This window comes from Anopheles merus, chromosome 3L (assembly GCF_017562075.2).
Source record: "Anopheles merus strain MAF chromosome 3L, AmerM5.1, whole genome shotgun sequence".
Taxonomy (NCBI): Eukaryota; Metazoa; Arthropoda; class Insecta; order Diptera; family Culicidae; genus Anopheles; species Anopheles merus.
Window position 1 is genome coordinate 19,100,275 of NC_054085.1, and position 23,518 is coordinate 19,123,792.

Here is a 23,518-nt window from a genome sequence, read left to right on the forward strand (position 1 = left end):
TCAGATCGCCTTGCTTCGCAAAAAAAAGTTGTTTAAAATCAAAATAATAACTTTTGCTCTCCAGGGCCAGATACGCCGTAGTTTGGAGACCCCGCGATCGATGATTAAGAAGGGAAAGCAGCTAGTAGGCTCAAAGTCTCTACAAAAATAATTTGAAAATCGGATTGTTTCAGCTAAGAAGAACATTTAGTTTACTGCGAAAATTAAATCACAAAGCTCAAAGTTTCGAGTGCATACAGTCCTAGTCTAGCAGTAAGGGATTATTCGTAATGCACCCTGAAATAGCATCCTCCTGACTCTTTGATGAATTTAGTTAAGCAAACAAAAGAAAATCCCAGTGGAATTACGAAAGAAAATGTACTCCTTCGTCTCTATCAACGAATCTGATCCACGAACCCTGCACAAACCAAAATCAACCCCTATAGGTATCAATGGCAACGACAAATGCAACCCCCTCGTAGAACCAAGGGCCTCACTAGCTCTCTCTCTCTCTCTCTCTCTCTCTCTCTCTCTCTCTCTCTCTCTCTCTCTCTCTCTCTCGCGCACACACACTCACTCTCTCACTCACGCGCGCTTCTGTAGCGCGGGGAGTTTTCGCCGTCGGATCCATACCGCACACGATCTCGAGTGCACCGTACCCGACAGTCAGTTCATTTCGCGAGTCACCACGGTACGGTTGGTCGTTTCCCGGCGGTTCTGAAACGTGCCACTGAGCGATAGAAATCTGCGCCACCGGCCACGGAGAGCACACGGATTTTTTGGTGCTGTGAAACGCTTTTCCTGTCAATCGATACCACTAGGTGTGTGTGTGTGCGCGCGCGTGTGTCTCTGTGGGGGTGTATACATACAGAGCGTTTGCGACTGAATGTACATGTGTGTGGGTGGGCGGATGGAGATTTTGCTCCCCAGGTTTTGCCTTCCTTTTCATTAGCATGCTGCTTGATGGTGGAGTGATGGATGCAAGCAGAACTTTCGATCCACTTTGGAGTACACTTTATCGACCCAAACTTTGGTGATTTCCGTTTTTTTGTTTGCTTTTGTTGCTTCAACTTGCTCTTACTCGGGTGAAATTGTAACGACAGCGTGGTTCGACAGGAGCACCATAAATCATCACACGGCCTTCACTAGAACAGCCATTACATAACCTCAAAAATCACCGTTCATCCTGTCTGCCCCGTCGCTGCGAATGTGACGAAAAACGGAACAATCGCAGCTACCTTTTGCATGCCGCCTCGAAGGAAATTCTGGTATCTTTCCTTCTTGCCACCTGGGTGCAGTCGGTGGTTCAGTGCACAGCGCGCCGTGACGATGGTCAGCCGTGGAGTTGTGGAAACTATTTATAACGACCGCACGTCGGAACTGCGCACGAACGCGGCGAACGCGGCACGGTACATCATAATTGCATCACAACGTTTTGGGAGAAAATTCGATATTGTGCCCTCCTCCCTCTTCTCCAATGCGAGAATCTCACGCTCGTACCAAATCGCAAACTTCCGATCGAAGTAGCCATCCAAAGTGTAACGTCAAACGTCCGCGGTTTGGAGACCTTGGAAAACCGCGTGGTTTTTTTTTCTAGTTAATTCTTTGCCATTTCGCCTTCCAGCCATTAGCACGCGGGTAAAAGGATAAAGGTACTTTACGGTTTCCGGTTCTCGGCAGTTGCCCCCCGCCAGTGTCCCTTGTTCCGTCCTACATTATCCAGTTTTGAGGTGTGCGTGTGTGTGTGAGTGTGGAGCGCCCGCGCGTATACGTGTGTGTGTGTGTTGGTGAGCACGCGCGCACGCCCTTCGTCCGAGGTTCGCCTCCGTGTCTGTGTGTGTTGGTGCGGTCTTTTACCGCCCGGGAGTGCCCGTCCCCATGCTGCTGGAAGGGATGGAAAATTCCATCCTGCCTCCTGGCGTTGGCTAGTCATTAGGTATTCATTGGACGGTCCCTTCGGCAGGCGAATTATGGCCACGGCTGTCAGGGGTGGGTTTTGCCGCTCGCAGGTAGTGCGAATACGACGGCGCACAGACAGACAGGAAGGTAGATTGATGGACGTGCATGGTGGCCGGTTTTGCACCGGGCAGGATTGCAACGATTTGAATTTATTGTTTATCAACCCCTGGCGCGTAAACAGTGTGCGGTGTGATTGATGAAATATGATCATTGCTTTCTATCAATCTTAAACAGTTGGATTGTTGGACGTTTGAGTGGAGGTCGGAAACCGTGGAATAGAGGAAATAGCATCGGGGAATAGCACACTCTAAAGCAGTTGAAACTTTCCGAAACAGTTTAAGTTCTGTTAGAATTTCCTCTTGCAGACCGTAATCTAAAAGAGGCTATAAGAATAGAGTAGACTATTCCTTCTAGAATTCAAACCTTATCTAATTAGATTAGAATAATTAGAAAAAGATAGTTTAATCTAAAAGATGCTAGAAGAATAGAGTAGACTATTCCATCAAGAATTCAAACCTTCGTGCTACTCTTCTCTATCTCTCTCTTGGCAAAATTCTCTTGAAAATCCCAACAAACACGTGCAGAGGACCCATTTTCCTCTAATCGTTTCATAATCACGTATGTGATCTTCAACCATAAAGACCCATCGTGTCCCGCTGTCGTCACAGCCTGACCTATTAATATTTTCGGTCGTTAACGTCCCACTCAGCTGTGCTACCACGGTGGCCTCGACGCGGTTTCATCAGCACAGACCCCGAACGAATGCACCCAAGGACAGAGGAAGCCACATGCCCGCCCTTAGGCCGTGCGCGTCTGCATCCTGGACCTAGGAGCATCCCGCTCCCGCACAGCAGCTTCATCCACACATCTTCTCGAACCGTTGAGTGAGAACCTTGCGTAGAAGTTCATTACTTTTTCGCAACCGTCCGTCGGTCCCGAACGCTAAACTTCACTCTCTCTCTCTCGGATCTCCTTCGCTCTCCCTGTTTCTCTTCGATTAATTCATCCGAAGAACCACATTACTATCTCTGCCCTTGCGCTGCTATGCGCCGCTACTGCTCACACAGTAACCATTGGGTTTGTCAGTTTCGGTCCGAATGGTCGATGGAGACGCCTGGCACAGGTGTTTGCAGTACGCGCACGGCTGTAGCAGTTGTCGGTGTTGCTTCGAGTGTGACCAAGCGCTGCCACCGTTCGGTATCGATACGTGCGAGGCGAGCGCAGAGGTTCGCCGTAGAACCAGCCGTGTTTCGGGGGAGTCAGGGAAGGTAGCAGTGTTACATATCGATTTTTCATCCAGCATCGCGCGCGGAGATGCGGAACCAGGCGGATGTTGCAAACAGTGTCCGTGAAGCAGGTGCAAGACCGGAGCCGGAGGTTGATGGATGCACACAACACGCGCTGGGATAGAAACCTTCTACCGTGATGAAAGTTTTGTGCCCTGACTTTCTGAAGTTCGCGGTTTGTTTGTTTATTTGTTCGGACGCGTTTGCCAGGAAGGAAAAAAAGACGTACTTTGCCTCGATTTTCCTCGCATTAATCCCGAGAACGTCGCAGTACATTATATAACAACTGCGTTAGTGTGTCTGCGTGTCTGAGTGTTTGTCTTTTCGTGTAAAACGTGTGTGTGTGTGTGTGCATAAACGGTGTGTGCTGTGGAGTGGTGATGCTGCTGAAGAAGTGAAAGGAAAGCAAAACCATCCCTCATTAAGCGAAACTGCTGTGTGTTTTATTTTGACCGCAAAGATCGTGCGGTCCCACCCTTAACCTACTGGCAGTTTTCATCGTTTGACGTCAATTAGTGGTACGGAGACGGTCGGTCGTAGGACGGTCGTACGATCTCCAGGCCCCAAAAGGAAGGCCAGAAAATCAAGAACGAATCTCTAACACTAGCCAGAGTGCGTAAAACCCCACAAAGAAGTTGTGTCCGGTAAGAGATTTTTTTTTTCGCGCTGTGATCCGTTGCTTTCCGGTCACCTGTTCCTGATGGACGTTGTTGATTTGTCCGTACGAAAATAATTCCAACGCTTCCAACTGCTGGGAGCAAACGGAGAGCATCCTCTTCCAGAGTAGCATCTCACTGTGCTGCTGTTAGACGTTCAGGGAGGGTTTTTTTGCGAAGCTGGACCGTGGCCAGCAATAAAACAGACACGCAAAACTTTCCAACTACAACCGCGCCGTCTGATGGCAGCCGTCCAAGCGTCCAATATTTGCGGAAGCAGCGGAAGACCTAAAAATAATATCTGCTTGTTTAAGCATTTTCTTTTGCAAGCAAGCCGGGCATGTTCGACTCAATTCTTGTTCTTGTTTTTTTTTAATTATTGTTTTTTTTCTTGCTCTGAATTGTCGAGAGTTTTCTTCCCCTAGTCATTTTTATGTGACCCTTCTTGCAGCCTAAAACTTCTGCAACGGAGCAACGGAACAAAAGCCCACCAGCTAAGGAAACAAAGGTTAACCGTTAGCAAGAACCTTGAACGATGCGTGTGCATGTGTATGTGTGTGCCCATGTGAGCATGTGTGGTAGATTTGTTCGTTTCCATAGTTACGCACAGGGCACCGTTCGCTAAAGGGTGAAACTACCATTCTGCTTTTGCCATAGTTTTTTTCTTCTCTTCTTACACCGCACTTGGTTCTTAACGGACATCGCTTCGTCCTACGAAACAAGGTTCTTGTCTTCAGACGACAACAGCATAGTCCCATAGCCATGACTCTCCTTCTCCTCCCCCTCCCACTCTTTTCATCCGTCAGCTAGGAGTGAGAAAAAATATATGTTTGTCTTCTTTTTCACATGAAACTAGTTTAAGCACGCATGCCGCGTTAACGATCGACAGAACGGATATCCTTTTCCCCTTCTGAGATCTTTGGTCTGCTCTGCTTTTGCACATACCGCCTTTGCTTTTTTCCACTTTTCTTGCTGTAAGAGATTGCTCTCTCTCTCTCTCTCTTTCTCTTCCACCATTGTGTCTGGGGCAACATGTTGCGCTTCTAGAGAGCTACATTGAGGTTGGTTGGAATTTAACTGGAGACGGCACCAGTGCTCTGTCGTAAAACAAGCGATCAAATAAATGGTCGAACTAAATGGTCTACAAAGATATCATCAAAAATATCAAAAACTTTTACCCTTAAAAGGTTTATGATAGAAGAAATTCCCAACAGATTAGCATCAAGTACTGCTCAAGTTCTTGATGATACAAAAAAAAAGCTATTACACAACCTTACATGTCTTTGTTCCATTTGGAGACAGTCAGTACCAATTAATGTCCCAGCAGAAAACTATCCCAAGCGTTTCCCCAACTCCAACACCTCGGACTACATCCGGAGTTGTCTAACAGTTCCAAAAACAAGGACGGTCATTACCCGTTATTTTCTGGCAAACTCTGTCGGGAGTTGAACGCACACATCGGATCTTCAACTCCGCCTCATCCATTCCCATGTTTTCGGAAGTGAGATTATGAACCAGCGGCACACTTCCGGCGGTTTGCCCAACGGGAGCCCACACAGCACAAAGAGCCATTGACAGTGTTGGTGGGGGGGGGGGGGTCAGCTGCGTGGGAGACTGTATGGGAATGTAAAAGCTTTCATACGCTTCCAATAGCCCGTTCCCCGCCCCGCCCGGAGGTTCCGAGGTCAGCCAGGGCCAACGACACTAAAGCCACCATTTGCGTTGCGGATAAATCATCTCTCCGTTTCGTCGATGGTGCCCACCAACAGTTGGCCAACTTTTCCGACTCCAATAGCGGGATGCCATCCCGCTGCGTTACCAAACGTCCTTTGTCCCATGCCACAGCATTGGTCGCAGCTTTGCTGGTTCCATTTGCAAATTTTGTTCCACTTGCACAGAAGAGCTGCCCACCAAACTGATTCATCGTTTCGCATTGATCCAACGTCTTCAGGATTCTGGCAGCCCCAGCATTACCATCCTTCGGGTTGCTCATCGTTTCGCATCGAGTGAAATTGTATTCAGACTGCTAACGTCCGTCGCCCTGTGCACTCCACGTCGCGGTTGGAAAAAATACGTGGTTAGCGAGTGTTTCGGTTGATTCCTGCTGCATTGCGCACACCTGGCGGATTTCGGTTGAGCAGGGGTTTTAGTTATGCCATAAACTCTGTGTCAAGGACGTAATGTGTGTCTGTGTGTGTTTGTGCTTTCTCCCCCCTCTTAATGGGTTTAAGGGTTCCTAATTCCACGGAAAATGTGATAAAAGTGATTGTTATGGCATTGTGACCGTTTGTGGCAATGAAAATGGATGCGTTATTTTAATTATATTTTTCTTTGCCGTTCTATAGCTAAGTGAGCGTGTGTAAGTTTGCCGCAGGCAAGTGATTCAAGAAGTAATTTAAAGTGCATAGAGTTAATAGAATCGTGGCTAACAAGTTGTCTGTGCGGATGAGTGCGTTGTGAAGCGAAGAAATATCGTAGAATATTGATCAAACAGCGGCGCACCTATTCTTGGACAAGTCAACAGCTGAGTCTCCAACCACAAGTCTACAATTTGTAGGTGAGTCAATTTAATACCAGTCGTTTCGGAGAGAGAAAAGATTGATTTATATTTTATGATAATAATGTTCTGAAATATTTTTTTAGAATTATATATAATCTATCGAAACCTTTAGCCTATAGAGACACTTAAAGCCCATCTTTTAGCCAATGATATTACTACTATCTTACATCACTACCATCTCTTATTTCCAGTCTTGAGCATTAATATCTTTAATTTGAATATTGCAATCTCAGTAACTGAAGGTAGCTGTCTTCAACCAAATTACTTGGAATAGGCATAGTTGTTTAAGAAAATACATTGCAGCTAAATCCTTTAAATTGATGTCTAAATGGAATGTACATGGAATATCCAACAGTTCAACAATAAGTTATATTTTATACTAAAAATACTAAACAACCAAATGCTCTATAATTGTCTGCACTGAACAGTAGTCATCAGCGTCACGTCTCACCCTAATACGAACACCTAACAGTACCTAACCTATCCTATATATGTTGCCGGGTTTCGGGCACAATTTCTGAAGCACCCAGACACGAAACGGTACACTTTTTGGTGATTATTTTCTCGCTTCTTGTTTGCTATGCCATCGTTCGTACACACGTCGAAACGAACGGATGGACACGTACGTACGTACTCGGTTCCCTTCCTATGTCCCACGATCGTTACGCGGCATTCTTCCGACGCTCTGATACGCTAACGGTGCGATATAACATCTCCAACTCAAGGATGGAGCCAAATGTCCTGTCGAGTCGTAGGCAAGTGTACGGCTTCAACTCATCACCGTAACAATCGTTCGCCGAAGCTTAGCACGCCTGTTATGTGCGAAATCCACAATTTAGGTCCCGGGTGGGACGAGAACGTGATGCGCGTTTCGTACACCTTTGCATTTCGGCTCACGATCGTCCGTGCCCTTTCGTCCTGATCTCTTGATCCGTCTGACGATAATGGTCTTTTGTCGACTGTCAGATCGTGTCTGCTGGCATTGTGTCTGCTTTCCCGCATGTACGGCCCGGGGGTAGTGATTAAATGATAATGATATCAATAACGAGCCGTGTCATGGTGGACGGACAAGCAGCTCTAGGTCTGCCGACAAACGTAGAGGAAAACATATTCGGCAGAAACATGTTTCTTTGCTGATTGTGATATGGTTAGCACGTGTTTTGTCGACTTACTTCTTATCAATATCAATATTTGATAGTAAATAGAACAAAAACGGTACGATATGAAATTAAATACGCACAGGGGGAATAAGAATTTAGTCATTTGGTAAAGTTTTCTCTGTATTGTTGATATATTTCTAAACAAAAACGCTGTTATATGAGACATTTTTAAGGTTTTACTGGTTGTAGGCTTTACAGATTAATTTATTATTATCCAAAATCAATCACTTTTTAGAATAAATTAGCGGCTTTCCATATGTCTGCAGGTTATAATAAAACTGTTGAGATATTCAATTCTGCAGATTCTGCACTAGATTTGAACTCAAATTTCAGGATATGACTGATTGTGCTTTGGAAATTAAAGTCTTCAGTCGAAGTAGGATAATAAATTGGCTCTTTAGTGTCCTTTTTCATAAAGGCGATAGAACACATTGAAATTAGGGCTTTAGATTACTTAAATTCTAAACTGCTCATGATTATTTAATTACAATGTTTTTTGTTTACTAAACATCAATTGCTTGGTACCAACAGGTTAAAATAGAGTTGTAATGGATCACATTGATATTACCTACCAAAGAGCTACCATAATCAGTTATCAAAAGATATCGTTGAATTTTTATTTCGCAAAAATCTGAAAAATATTTTTACTAAAACCTAAACCTACAAAATTCCTGCTGAAAGTCGAAACAAAGTTTGAAAAACCACTTTTTCTTGAGCAAATAAAAAAATGAATGTTTAGCCACGCACGTGCTCGCTATCGACTTGCCAATCTCACTAACACACTAATATGCATCTCCAACAAACCAAGACATACGGCCCACAATAAATAAACACTGTATTCGAGCAACGGTCGAGGGATAATTTATATTACATTGCTGGAACAAGCTCAGAACCCCCATACTCCCAAACTTATACACACACACTCTCCAAAGGGCACAATACCATGCATACACGCTCGCTATTATCGTTTTCCAGCGCACTGAACCATAGCGCGATGTCACCCGCCCACAGCAATGAGTTCTCGTGAACCTGGGACCAGTGCTCCCCAAGGGACCATTCCCATCTTAACAATGATCGAAAAGAACACGTTATTGTTTGCTATCATTGCGTGCTAATTAAATGTGACGTCTCATCTGCTCGTTGCTCTGTCTCACTCTCTGTTTCTCTCTCTCTCTCTCTCTCTCTCTCTCTCTCTTACCTTCTCTCTAGTTCGGCAAGGCGCCATCCATCCATCAACACCACCCCAAAACCGTGACATTGGATCGGCACTCGAAGCGTGACATCGTAAAGTGGTGCACAACGGATCCGCAGCCAAGACAACGGTTACCCACTGACGACCCGCCCAGCGACGACGATGACGACTAAGGTGGACGGGGTGCCGGGCCCGCGGAACAACGGGCACGAGATGGCCCCGCTCAACACGCGCGCCCGCGGGGACGGTACGCACGGTGTCACGATCATGCTGTCGCCGCCGGACCGCAGCTCGATCGGTTCGCGGGACGGGGCCGGTGCGCTGCCCGACGGTGACCCGGACCGGGCGGCCTGGTCCGGCAAGATGCAGTTTTTCCTCAGTATTATCGGCTACTCGGTCGGGCTTGGCAACATCTGGCGGTTTCCGTACCTTTGCCAGCAGAATGGAGGAGGTAAGTTGTGCTGTTTTTTTTTTTGCTCATAATGACCGGGGATTTTGGGAAAATCATGGGAGAGAGGAAAATCAATATTAGTATCCCTAGATCATTCTGAATGGGATATTGTTGGTCGAATCGGTGCCAAAAACCGTTCGGGACCAGATGTAGGCACCAGCCGGGACAGGGCGATAAATTATTGAATTAAAATCAATTTCCTACCCGGATAGATGCAGCGGAGATCCGTAGCACGTGAGCGTCTGTCCCACAAGCAGCGAGACGCTCCTGCCAAGCTGCACGGTTTTTGGCAACCAATCTTTTTCACTTGCACTTGCCTATTTGTTTGGCAACGGTTCTGCCGCACGCTAAGAAGCTGTTACCCCGCGCGAATTGCAGGCGTAGAAAAGTCAGCCAAAGTTATTGTTGAAGTGTAAAAGGTGTAATTGCACGGCAGTGTTAAACATGTCAAACGTGCTGGTACGGCTTCACTCAGGTGCAAATGGCATTTATATTATATTATTGTTTGTGTAAGTTCATGCAATCTAAAGACTCCTTTTAGATTGAACGAGTTTATAGAACCACAGACGTGTGAAAGACGTGTTTATCGCGTTTTTTTAATACTTTTATTTTTTTATCTACATTTTGCTAGATATATAATTTCTGCAAAGATAGGAACGAATTGAAAGACAACTTTCTTACTTGCAACATCTTAAATCACAATAAATGCCTTCAAACGTAATTTGATTTGTGCGCGTCGATTTCTTTGATTTTGTTCCGATTTCATTAAACTGATACTACGATTCAACAATAGGTGCCTCTCCCCCGACAGCACACGCAGCGTACCCCCTCTACCCTTGAATACAACTACGCAGGGTCTAACTAATTTATTATCGATCACCTCCACCACACCCAACCGGTCCCGATGGGCCCGATCGGGCGCTGCAACTGTTTGCGTTACTCACTGCACTACGTATCAATTACGGAAATTTGTTCCAATCAGCACCCATTGGTTGGCACGTTTCGCACTTCGATTGATACTGACAGCGCCGGCATTTGGTGGACACGTTAATAGGAACGCTAGTAGCGCGACAAGGGCCGGCCACACGACCTAGTCTAGGTCGTCGTCGGTGTCGCTGTCGCGTTGGGCGATTGTGTTTGAAGCAAGCGCTGGACCCCTAATGATAGTACATGGCGCGGCATCTGACGCCCCAAGACTTCACAGTAAATGGGGATTCTTTTTTGTTTCGTTCAATCCTGCACCCCCTCTTCTTGCCAGGGTCAAATTTATCAGCGGCGCTGACTATCGATCAGTAGTCATTCTTGCCGGAAGTGTTAAAAGCAGTTCATGGAGAAAATGAAATTGTTTTACGAAATTCTTAAAACACAAAACAAAAACTTTACAGAAACTTTTACTCGTGACGCATTGGAACTTTTGGAAAGTTTGTCTTTCCACCTAAGTTTTTATACGAATTTAATGACTAAAGTATTTTGTCGAAACGAGAATGGAACGCAAAACTTTTTCAATCGATTAAACAATCATTCAACCTTGTGGAAAACTTTCCAATCTTTTCCAATCGGGCCGTTCTCGAGTATCAATAAATATTTTCCAATGTTTTATCGAATTAGATCGCAGTGATCTGTGGCATTATAGCTCAAGCTTATTTTACCGCGCGGCCACACGAGTTGAAATATACAGCGAAATGAACTATTTGTCAGTTGAAATATCCGTCAGATAACACATCACAGTCACCAGTGGATGTGCAATGTAAACAAATAACGTGTACAAATTCGTAACTAAACCATTAAATAACTTCAATATCAAATATCAAGTAATTTTCAGTCAACAATTCATCATTTCGTGTCCAGTTTGTGGATGTTCTGCTTAAGAAGATACTGGGGGCCTTCACGATTCTAGTTAGTTTTTTGTATGGAGTTTGACAGTTGGAGGCTGGAATCATGTAAACACCCTATACAAAACCACACAAAAAACTAGCCTGCAATTTTCAGTCTAGATTATTCTAGTCTCAAAGCTAGAATTAGTTTCAAGTACCTGCTCGAAAACAAGGTATTGTTTACATTTATCCCAAGGTGCATTAAAGAGATCAGGTGGTGGAATCTAGAATCAAAGTGTATGTAGTCCAGGTGGTCTCATAGCATTTTTTATAACCAATTTTGAACATCTCTTTTTGACAGAACGAGTGAAAACTTTTGCTCCAAAGAGCTTTCTGGAGGCTTGACGAATACTCAAAACTCTCTTACAATCTTCATTCAGAAGCAGAAGCGATAAAAATCAGCCTTCTAAATTCATACAACTTGGGATAAGCCCACCTGTATATTATACCCACTTAGATAGCTGCTCGAAAACTGCTGTACAATGCAAACAGCTGACAGGCTAAAGTTTCAGCCTACGAACTTCAAACGGAAGGGGCCCCACTGTCAAATATTTCACCTGTCAAATAGTTTCGCTGTATATTACTTCGTGTAGCCGCGCGATTAAACATTGCTTTCGACAGCGTAAAGTTTTGATTGCTTTACCTCAAGCCATAAATTATCTATTAACATACCTTTCTAAACTTGCCAACAAGTTACTGGTCGAGTTGGTTATGAAAGTGAATTTAATTAAACAAAAATAGCCACCCATCTACAATTTTCTTTCCCTTCTACTATCACTCGTACTTTTCTCTTCCTTACACGATTGTCCTACTTTCATGGATCATTTTCTTTTCGGTTGATTTATGATTTCCATTACCCTTACATACAAACGTGTCTATTTCGAAGGAAAATACGTCACCGTAGGTTTTTGCAGAATGTTAACTCTTTCATCTGAAGTTGAAAATATGTTATGTTTATGTTTTATTTAATGGAGAAGAGATCAACAGTAATCACGTTAATGATCAACAAGTGTTTAAAATGTTTCTCTCGTGTAACGACATTGCCAACAACTTATAGAATATGATTTGACAAAAAAAAATCATTAATACGTTAATAATTTAGGCTAAAATTTAACAATTCATGAATCAATATTTTAGATTGTTGTTCTCAAAAAACCGACACAATAACAATGTATTCACTATTGCATAAGTATAAAAACGTGATCTTCTTAAATTAATTCCCGAGCATAATGCTTTCCAAAAAACCAATGAAAATTAAAACGTTTACTTTAAAAGTGATAAATAGCAAATCTCTACACCACGAATCATCCAACGCTTGCAGCGAGACACTAAATTCTGGTGTGATTAATCTCCACCACCTATTAAAAGCCAGGCGCCTCCATTAGCAATCAGCTCCGAGCGTTTAAACCCGAACAACCTTGATCTTGGGTCGCGTGATACCAATGACCGGTGCATTAAAATTCATTCATCAGTCATCGCTCTCGACTCTGTACTCTTTATTTGCAAGAGACTACCATTACCATTAAAACCCATTACATCGTTCAAAGGCGCCTTCCGCCCTTGAAGGCAGCACAGGGGGGTCTCTCTGCGGTCGGAAGCAGGCGCCAAGTTCAAGTTGAATGGTGTGCGAGGGGAGGAGCGTAGTAACTACAAAACCCAACCACTGTGCATTGTGCCGGTGGGCGGCAACATTCGAGCAGCCCGCAAGCTTCATTGATCGATCGGCAAATACAAATTGCACGGATTTGGCGTCATTAAACCGAACGGTTGGCGCTCCTTGCAGCGATTTTAAAACCCGCTCACTCGCCTCTGGTGGGTGCCTATGCTAGGAATCAATTACACTGCCATCGAGCTGACACTAATCACCACCACCACCACCACCTGACTGATGTGGTTAGTGATGGTCAATGAAGCGAGCAATGAGCAGTGCATGATGTTGAAGGTACACCTATTCACTATCGCTCAATATGCTCGTAATTGTTTTCGTGCTTGTCACAGCATAGTGCAGCCAAACGATCGAGAGACAAACGATACACTATTACTCTTTCGAGAGCGGTATGTAAGAGGAAAAAAGGAGGCAAACAACACCCCCTGCTCCCTGCTCTCGAGATGAACTTGCGCCCTTGTGCAGACGTAAACAAATACATCACGTTGACGTTGACGGTTTGAAAGGCGGGACAGGGGTTGCAAGCTTGTCAGTCGCAGTCACAGGCTGTTAAAAATAACGCACAGATCATTGGTCGGAGTTGCTGAGCAGGAAAATGCCTCACCGGTGAGACATTAGCCCACTTTTTCCGCTTGCGCTGTCCAGAGTTTGCCTGCGCACCTTCGCACGTAAAGGAATGTGCGAAGTTGACTCAATCGTTTACGTTTTCTGCCTACGCTCACCTATGACATAGAGACCTTCTCGTTACAGCACTCGCGCCACCGGTGTGGGGGAGGGGGGGGCAAATATGCGTGCCCGCGACGGATGCCAATGAAAATCCGATCGAACGGCGCCAGCCAAAGCGTTCTTCGACATTGCTTTGCTTTTACCTCAACACCACCGACGACTATATAAATACGTCGTCTCACCGATACAACACATGCGCCACCCGGGGCGGGCGAGGATTATAAGCGATTCTATCGAACGAGCGGAAGTGTAAAGTCCAGCCACGCCATACCGTAGCCGTTCGATCGATTGAAATTGCATCATGAAACCTTGTGCATCAACAACAGAAAGCAAAGAAAGCAGAGGAACGGACAAAGAAGTAAAGGACCGGCGTGTTTCCTAACTTTGTTTTGCCTCAGATCCCACACCAGTTCGGGGAAAGTGTTGCAAAGGAAAGTGTTGTTTTTTTGCCTGAAAAGGAAGTCTTTCTATACCACAAAATGAAGTGAAGTGGGAAACAGTATGTGAGTAGTATTACAGGGTTTTCCAGAGGTTCTTATAGTTGTGGGTCACTTCCTTAGCTCTATCTAATAGGAAGTGAACTTCGCATGTTGGAAATTGGACTCTATGGCACCCTTTTTGGACAGGCGCTTTGAAAATTGCTATTGGATTTGTCCAACAAGGATGCGATAGAGTCCAATTCCCGTTACATTAAGCTCATTCCACTTAAGAAGGAGTCAATAAAGCGTCCCGTAGCTATGAGAACTCATGGAAAACCCTGTATTGTTGGGAAATCATACAGCCGCTTGCCAGCCGGAGTACTTGTAACGAGAATTGCGTGTCACGACGCCCTAGACACTGCTGACCTACAACGGGAGGGAAACGGCCGGCGCTTACGGCACAGCGTACACTGTACAGTGATTGGCAGGTGCCAGGGTTTGCGGACACCACCTACCGTTCTGGCCGCTCACACGAGGCAAACTCTGCTTATGAAACACGCGGTACACAACACAACTACTTCCCCTACTTGCTGGACGGGGAAGGAAGGTAAATGTTAGTACCGCTTCGAGTGGATAGCGGTCCGATTGGCGAGGTAGTGGATGCATCACTAACAACAACAGCAACAATAACACGATGCACTTGATCGCAATAAAACGCGGTCAGCCGGGAAGTGGGAAGATGTGTGTGCGGAAACGAATGGAACGGAGGATGATGCCATAGAAAATCGTTGGCGCTAGCCATTGAAACTAGAGCATGAAATATTAAATGGAAAATGGCAAACACTGGCTCAAGCGCTGGTTAGTAGTGCGCAATGGTGGGGTTTGGACGTCCTCTGTCAGTCGGTTTATTTTTGGCCGCCATCCTTTGGGCCAACGCACGCTGTACCGGGAACGTGTCAATTCTTGGGGAAAGTCGCGGGATTACAGACATAACACGTGTGCTTTCTGTGAACGTACTTAGAATAATTAATACCTGCATGTGAAGGTATGTGGCGTGTTTGTTGGATTTGTCATGTCAATGAAAAATGATATGTTTTGTCTAATTTCATCTGCTCTTCTTCTATTTGGCCTAGCGTCCTAGGCGACATGCCGGACTACATATGCTTTCGAGACTTAGCTGTACCACGCAGCCAGTTAGTCAGTGCTTGCTACGAAGGGACGACTGCACCACAAGACCGCACCTGCTCTTCTTGTGCTCTATTAAAAGTTATCATTTTTTCATGTCGATATGTCATTGGCCTTGACATTTGACCTAAACCAAGTAAAAATATGATTACAAAAGATAGTTTATTTTATACAAAATAGCAGACGTATTAGAGGGAGCAATAGAAAGATGCTCGATATTCCCATTAATGTATTAACTACACAAGAGTAACTCATAATTCCGATTCACTAATCTTCATGAATCTTCCAAGTGGACTGTATCAGCAAAGTTTCAAAGTTTGATGTTTTGGAATCTCCAATGACTTAGTTATCTTAAACGAATGAATCATGATTCTTAAAAGATAAATGCATCTCTTGTCGAAAGCATGTTGGAATCAGTGTGTTTTGCAACACTCGAAATGTCACTAATTCGATATTGTTGTATTGTTTGAATTTTTATGTCTTACAATGTGTTTAATTCGAAAGCATGTTAAATGTTATAAATTTTAAAACACTGAAATCATTAATCCTTTTATTAATTCTTTATTCTTTTAACATTCATGAGCCCTGGAAGATATGATTCGTGACTGAAGAGTAACATAAAATAAAGCTTACGAATGATTTACGAAGTTCACAATATTACTATCGACATTACGGCTGCAATTTCCATTTCAGTTTTCAGAGAAACCTTTGAAATTCATAAATACATTATTCTTGGGAACAGATGAAGCTTTACTAGAGCTAAAATCATACATTATGCCATTGGAAAATAGTCTGCTTATGCTCCCACACTCTCAGAAATCGTGCTCAAAAGTATACTTCCATGCAGCAGAAATATAATTGGATGTCAATCACATAAAAACCTAACCACATGCATTCAGCGAGAATAAGCAAAAATAGCGTTTTCCAATGCACTACACTACAACCGATGCATATATGTCAGATTTTTATTACAATGGCACATCATTTCTCCAAACGATTCTCGCATGAGCTTTTGCACGTTCATCAACAGACGGACGAACAATAGGTTCTATCAGTTCCTGGTGCGAACATACCACCAACACACCCACCTGCAGTATGCCGGCTCACCCACCGACCCACAGTTACGACAATTTCCATCATCATCATCATCAGCATCGTCATAAGCACGTTCCGAGAGTGCTGTAATGATTTACAATGCACACCCATTTACAGATTTACCACCACTACTCTATCAGCATCAGCAGCAGCAGCAGCAGCAACAACAGCTGCAGTAGTATAACCGTACCACTGCTCTAAGCACTTCATTAAGTAGAGCAAAAGTTAAACGACGAACGGACTCAATGCCACCATTTGTCCGGCTTCCGTTTGACGGTATCGGGTTTGGAGCGCTTGTTACAAAACGATGAGCGTGTGTGTGTGTGAGGTGTCCCAGTTTGCGATGGGGGGGAATTTTTACCGGAAAATGTGTATGCAATTTCACCACCATCATATGGCGAATCGGAAAGTATGGCTAAAGAAAGGGACGAACGAGTTCATTATGCTATTTTTGACACAAGAATCGTGCTCCACCAAAAGCGTGTACATTTTTTTTGTACAATCCATCACACATGAAGATGATTCATTGAAGTGTCTCTAGTGGCTTTTTACAGTCTTGTGAGTCATTTAGTAATTTTAAGTAGATTTTGCATCCCCCACAAACCGTTTACTGCTGCTGCCTTGACTGTTGGGGTATTTCAATGGACGTGAATGACAAACAGCTGTTTTGGTAGCAGCATTACCGCTTAACTGCATCGGAAAACTGCATCGTTTCGCTTGAATGCAGCGCAAATAATGGATTTTTTTTGCACGTCTGCGTATGACAAAACCAAGCTTAAGTAGTAGTTAGGGTGTAGGATTTGCATTTAATTTGAGATTTGAGAAAACTCTGCAAATTGCCTTCCTTCTGTATTCTGCTCTTTATTATTATAAGTTATGGGATCATTCCATGAACCAACACAACATAATTCACACTCATCAAATAAGTGCACTTGCATGAATTGCCAATCAGTTTCATATGATTTGTACCGACATTCTTTCACAACCACCGCATTCCTACGGAGCCGCGCGCATGCAACAATCAGTAAACAGAGCGAGCATTGAGGAAATTATAATCATAACAAATAATAAACCAATGCATCCAGCTGCATGTGCGTCCTATTGCAACGCTTTTGTGCACTGTGCGCCACCTACGCCACACCCACCCACGAACCAATGCACCCAACCCAGGCGCCTGGCAGTCCCAATCCCGCCCCCCACAACAGCTGGGATAGTTACATTCATACACAAAAGCTACCAATCCCCTTCTCCCAGCATGTGACGGAACCTTGGCGTTCTACATTACTAAAAGCGGGAAGGAGTTGAACCGTTGCAGGAAATCCGTGCATTTCCCACACAGCCCCCGGTAGGGCAACTATTTATAAATGTGAAAGGAAAATTGTTTTCCATGGTTTGACCTTGCACACCAGCGGTTGTGCTTGCCCGTGCGGAATAAATAACCCGCTGACATGCTATCCTTTTGGCATAATCTTTCGCTAACTACTTTCATCGGTATAGCCGTCCGACGCTGTCGAACGATCGATTCGAACCACCGGTAGTCATCGACCGTCATATTCGTACATCCAACACAAACACAGGTGGGCATACGGTGATACAGCGCCAGCCAGACCGCAGCGCTAGACACGGACACGTGGCACCTTTCGGATGGGAATGATTAGTGCGCCTGAAGCTAGGCTAATCCTGCCCGCAAAGCACACGAAACAGCACCACCACCAAAGATCGTCTGCCGTGGCTTCATTTACGGTCGAGCGGACGTAGCGAAACGAACCGTCATCGTGATACCTTACCGCTGGCGAGCGTGAACTTTCCCGGGCGCAGTCCTGGGAAAGCAAATACCCCGTCGTATTCCCCAATTATCTTCTTTCGAAGCTGGCTACATTGACTTGCGGGAGTGAAAAAAAGGAAACATGGATTGTAATTAGTGGACAGCGGTTTGGTGAACGTGATATAAACAGGCTTCGCGGCACACAAAACAGACGATTCTGTAGAGTTTTGGGCTGTTCTAGCACATCGAGGCTGTTGTTTGAAAAGGCGATAAAAACTTCTGCAAATTGATTTGAGATCCTATATTGCAAGTAATTTTGAATGATTCATAACCGATGGTAGTCATTTACATCTTAAATTCATTGAATTTTTCAATGTTGTGTAAGAAATTGATGATTCTATAGGCTAGTAGCATCAACTAGTAGGTAGTCAGTGGAATCTAATAATGCGGAATCGTTGTTACTTGAAACTTTAATCATACGATCTTATATGTGCACCTGTTCCGTGGTACAGTTATCTAGTCGGGTAACTTGTTGTGCAAACAACTTACCCGTCATTGGTTCATTTCTGGGATGAGGCTCTATCCTACTGCTTGTCGCAAGTCTAACCACTAACGGAAAACTAAGCCCATAAGAGGCTTATGCGCCAACCTTCGCACAGGCTACGTTTGTTAAGCTTAAGAAGAAAAGGACAAAACTGTGCGTAATATATTCAAAAACAATATGCTACTAAAAGCTCGGCTTAACTTAAGATTTATATCAAAGTTTATTACTTCCATACAAACGGTAGAATATTTCCTGTGTTTATTGTGGCACCATGCTAAAGTATCACAATATTTTAATATACGGAGCGATACACACCACACTACTTATCGTATATTTTGCATCTGATTATTTCGTTATATAAAGATAGTACAATGGATAGCCATGGTTTACTTACCATCTATGCAGCATCGACAGTACTGCATATGAGGAATCTATTACTAATGATGTTCAAGAACATTAATATGCATTCTAATGCAATTGTATTGTCCTATACTGTACCTAAATGTTCTAGTATACTAATTAAATGTTGTTAATACTTATCGATTCGATGGTACAGCGATGTTTTCTCTCAATTCCGATAGAGGACGCTATCAAAGTGGTACCGTGCGACTGGCTTGTAGTAACTATCAGGTCGAGCAGTACCGATTGCACGAATATTCCCGAATGTGGCAACAAGTTACGACCTAAAGTCACTTTTTTAGTTATCCCCGTGCCAAGTGACTGACTTTTAGCACATTTTCTATTACGATTCGGGTGAAAAAGTTACTTGTGACAAGTTTATCTGTATCCTGTTAAATATCTGGAGATCTTTTCTTAAAAGGCATCTTTTATTTAAGGCAACTCAAAGCAACTTTTATTTGCTTTCTATTATTAATATATTGCTCTTACCTTAACATTTTAGGCAATATCCTAAAAGTACTATTCAAAGCCCTTAAGTAACTATACAATATTATACGGCTTCTGCTTAATAATGCTTGATATAATAATGTCTTGATTTGATTCTTGAATTACAGCCAACAAAAATGTAAAGCGAATACTAAAGTAAAATTAAAAAAGCTTACAAAATACAACTCGACCCAACATTGGAAATAGCTACATTACGATGATTGGTATTTGGTTTCTTTTAAAAAATGTTACACACACACACATATAACAAACATTTGATAAATGCAATCAAAGAAAGACCCGACCATAAAAAGCATTTGCGGAAAGTACACTCGTACGTACAAGAAAACTCAATTTCTTATCTTACCAACAATTGTATCAAACCGATGCCCCTTCGCTTCCACCCGTCAGGTCGCATGTATAATGTTGTGTTGCCTTCTCTTCACTTTTCAGGTGCTTTCCTCATACCCTTCATGATTATGCTGATTCTCGAGGGTATTCCACTGTTTCTGATCGAGCTCGGTATGGGCCAGCGGATGCGTCTCGGTGCGCTTGGCGTGTGGAATACAATACACCCGTGGCTCGGCGGCATCGGCATCAGCTCCTGCATTGTGACACTGTTCGTTGCGATTTACTATAATGTCATTATTACCTGGTGCTTCTACTACTTCTTCAACAGTTTTCGGGTAAGTCTGGTGCTGCTAGCATTCATCACAACGAGCGAAACCCTCTTATAGCCTCCCATCAACTCTCTGCTTTACAGTATCCCTTACCATGGGCCGTCTGTCCCCAGCTGAACGGTACCGACGTTGAGGAGTGTGAACGGTCGTCCGAGACGGCCTACTTCTGGTACCGGACAACGCTGGACGCGGCACCCAGCATAGACGAAACCGGCGGCTTCAAGTGGTGGATCGTGCTCTGCCTGATGCTTTCCTGGACGGTGGTGTTCTTCATCGTGATGAAGGGCATCCAGAGTTCGGGCAAAGTAGTGTACTTTACCTCGCTCTTTCCGTACATCGTGCTGACGATCTTCTTCGTCCGCGGCATTACCCTCAAAGGGGCCGGCGCCGGACTGATGCACATGTACACACCGAAGGTGGAGAAGCTACTGGAACCGACGGTGTGGTTAGATGCAGCCACGCAAGTGTTTTACTCGTTCGGGCTCGCATTCGGATCGTTGATTGCGTTCGGAAGTTATAACACGCCCAAAAATAACTGTGTACGGGATGTGTTGCTAGTGTCCGTGTGTAACGCGATCACCGCAATTTACGCCAGTGTCGTCATCTTTGCCATCCTAGGGTATAAGGCTACGTTAGGCGTGGATAGATGTATCCAAGTGTAAGTAACTGCCAACGTGTTTCCGCAAAAACGGTCCTGCTCTAATGTGTGTTTTGTTTAATACCCCAGAAATAAGCATATTCTAGTGAAACATAACCTTCTTCCATCGATGGATGTTGATCAAAGCGAGTACGAACACGCGATGGCCGGATTGAACGAGACGATGACTAAAGACTGGGAGTTTGAGAAGTGCAGTCTTGAAGATCAGTTGTCCAGTGTATGTATTTTTTGTATTCAGTTTATGAATGTCATATAATAATTGACTATATTTTTGCATCTGAACTACAGGCTGCCGAAGGAACCGGTCTAGCGTTCATCGTATTCACTGAAGCAATCGTCGAATTACCAGGTTCTCCTTTCTGGGCTGTGCTCTTTTTCACCATGTTGCTCTCTCTAGGATTAGGATCTCAGATCGGCATTCTCGAAGGAATGCTCTGTACCATTTTTGATATTGACATCTTCAAGAGGATTCGGAAACCATACGTCACTGGTGGGTTCGAACGCTCCACCCACTTCCAGGCACGTTATTGACATCGATTTACGCTCTATTTCTATTACAGGCGTTGTTTGTGCGTTCTGCTTCTCGGTGGGCCTTATCTTCACCACCGGTGCCGGTGAATATTGGCTCAAAATGTTCGATTCATTTGCTGGCACGATTGGATTGGTTGTGGTTGCACTAATGGAAATGATAGCCGTCATATACATCTATGGACATGAGAAGTATGACATGTTTTTCATGTTTTACATTTTGCATATCATTTACGTTTCGTTCTCTTCATCTCTTAAGGTTCACGGAAGATATTTACCAAATGACTGGTATTCGACCGGGTCTCTACTGGCAAATGACCTGGCGATACATTGGTCCAGCCATCATGGGTTGCATTCTGCTGTCTTCTATCCTTTCGATGCTACTACGGAATCCTACATACGGTGCATGGAATGGTGATTTGGTGAGTGTCTCTTGGGACAATAGAAAGAATAACGTTGAATAACTAACAATGCAACGCATTCTCCGTAACATCATCTCGCTCTCTCTCTCTCTCTCACCAGGGTATTGTCGAAAACAAATCATATCCTAATTGGGTGATGGGCATTGCACTGGCAATGATCATTGCCGGCGTGCTGCCTATGCCCGTAGTCTTCCTGCTACGACGGTTCCAGATACTGAAGGTGGATCTAGACATACACCAAGGCTCGATTCGAAGAAACGAAACGACCGCCTCTACCAAGGAGATGATTGATGAAGATGACGTAAGTATTAGTAGTCAGCATGCATTTATTACAGATGATTTTCTCGTCGCCTCCTTCTGTTTCTGTAAAGAAACGCAGAAGGAAAACCTTTTCACACTATTTGTGGGAAGACACTTACTGCGCAAGAGAAATGGTCGAAAAACGACATAATGATTGAAGTCCATATTACCGCCGAAAGATGTGGATATAATTAAAAAGTGACATTCTCCTATAAATTCTAGCATTATGCAAAGTGGCAATAAGTTATTTTAAGAATATCTACCTGGACAAGACTGACGCGTGGTATTTTAGTAAAAAAAATTGGATCTCAATCATAGCAGACAGGATTTAATTTAAAATTCTTCAATAATTTTATAATAAGAAACCTTGTATGCTTATTAATTGCTTCTCAACTGGATCCTGGAGTCCTTGCAGTTTGAATGGGCATCGAATCCGTCCGGCTTTGTAGGAGCTGGCATGTCAATCAAATATCGGCGAATTTATTCTTCAACAAGAATTAAATTACCCTTTTTGTATCTAATTAGTTTAATTAATTGTACTTTGTACATTAAGTTTATGATTAATATATATAAGTTATAGATAGATTGTGATAGAAACTAAGTTCATTATATTGTTCACGCGCAAAAAATGCTCGTAAGCATCACCATGACAGGTTTAAGAAATTATAGGCCTTAAGATTTTAGGTTAACTTCTACCATGTTTTGTTGATTCCAAAGTCCCAAGCACCTCTGTGTCATGCGCTAGTGCCGTGTCGCCAAGCTTCACATCATATGTCTCAACGATATACTAATCCATTCATTCATGGACTTTTCTTCTCTCTCTCTCTCTTCTCTTTCTTCTTTATCGTTGTGCTATGTCCACTCTCGGTGGCCGATGGGAATTTTGCATTTGTACACAAACCTAATACCAAAATCGTTCTATTGCTTACTCGATGTATCTCTGTCATGTTGTTTGCCGCTCTGTGTGCTTGTGTTGCTTTGGTATTGTTCGTATCCGTGTACTGAAATTGAACCTAACCAATGCGAACTAACCATCATTCGTCCGTTCGAACGATCCATCCAAAACTACTAAACACAGGTCGTTAGCCCTGACTTACCACCTCCGCAATCGCTGGCGGCTACACGTTTCACAATCGGTGATTTTGATGTAAGTTTTAACGCATTTTTACAACCCTCATCTGCATCTCACACATATCTCATTGCGAGCAGGAAAGGGCATTTCTTTTTTGCTCGCCCGTTCATCCCAAACCATCGTACTTTCGTGGCTGTACTTACCTTAACTATTGATGTTTCATAACGTAACTCATACGGTTCTAATCATACTCCATTTAAATGTCGTTTTTTTAATAGTTGAAGATTCATTGAACAAGTGTTGACAATAGTTTATTTAAAATTTTAAAAAGCATCTTTAAAACAGCCTTCGTTTTTAATCTTTAGGATGTAATCTACATCTAAAGATTGTTCATTTATGGTACACAACTATTAAATATACTATCAAAAAAATTAACAACACTTCTAACTTATATCG

General features: G+C 43.6%; 1 protein-coding gene across 11 annotated transcripts in view; it reads left to right on the forward strand.

Moving 5' to 3' along the window:
- The first annotated feature begins 638 nt into the window (after positions 1-638).
- LOC121598479 (sodium-dependent neutral amino acid transporter B(0)AT3) overlaps positions 639-23,518 on the forward strand; it is a 28,749-nt gene continuing 5,869 nt past the window's right edge. For 4 of the 11 annotated variants that reach the window (XR_006005574.1, XM_041925396.1, XM_041925404.1 and 1 more), the window contains exons 1-11: positions 639-800; positions 6,226-6,437; positions 8,810-9,243; positions 19,856-20,088; positions 20,166-20,740; positions 20,810-20,957; positions 21,029-21,230; positions 21,301-21,460; positions 21,528-21,690; positions 21,791-21,991; positions 23,069-23,137. Coding sequence is in view for 10 of the 11 variants with exons in the window: in XM_041925396.1 (XP_041781330.1) it covers positions 8,955-9,243; positions 19,856-20,088; positions 20,166-20,740; positions 20,810-20,957; positions 21,029-21,230; positions 21,301-21,460; positions 21,528-21,690; positions 21,791-21,991; positions 23,069-23,137 (2,040 nt within the window). In the remaining variant the exon portion in view is untranslated. The other 7 variants (XM_041925398.1, XM_041925397.1, XM_041925400.1 and 4 more) reach the window with 7 other exon arrangements.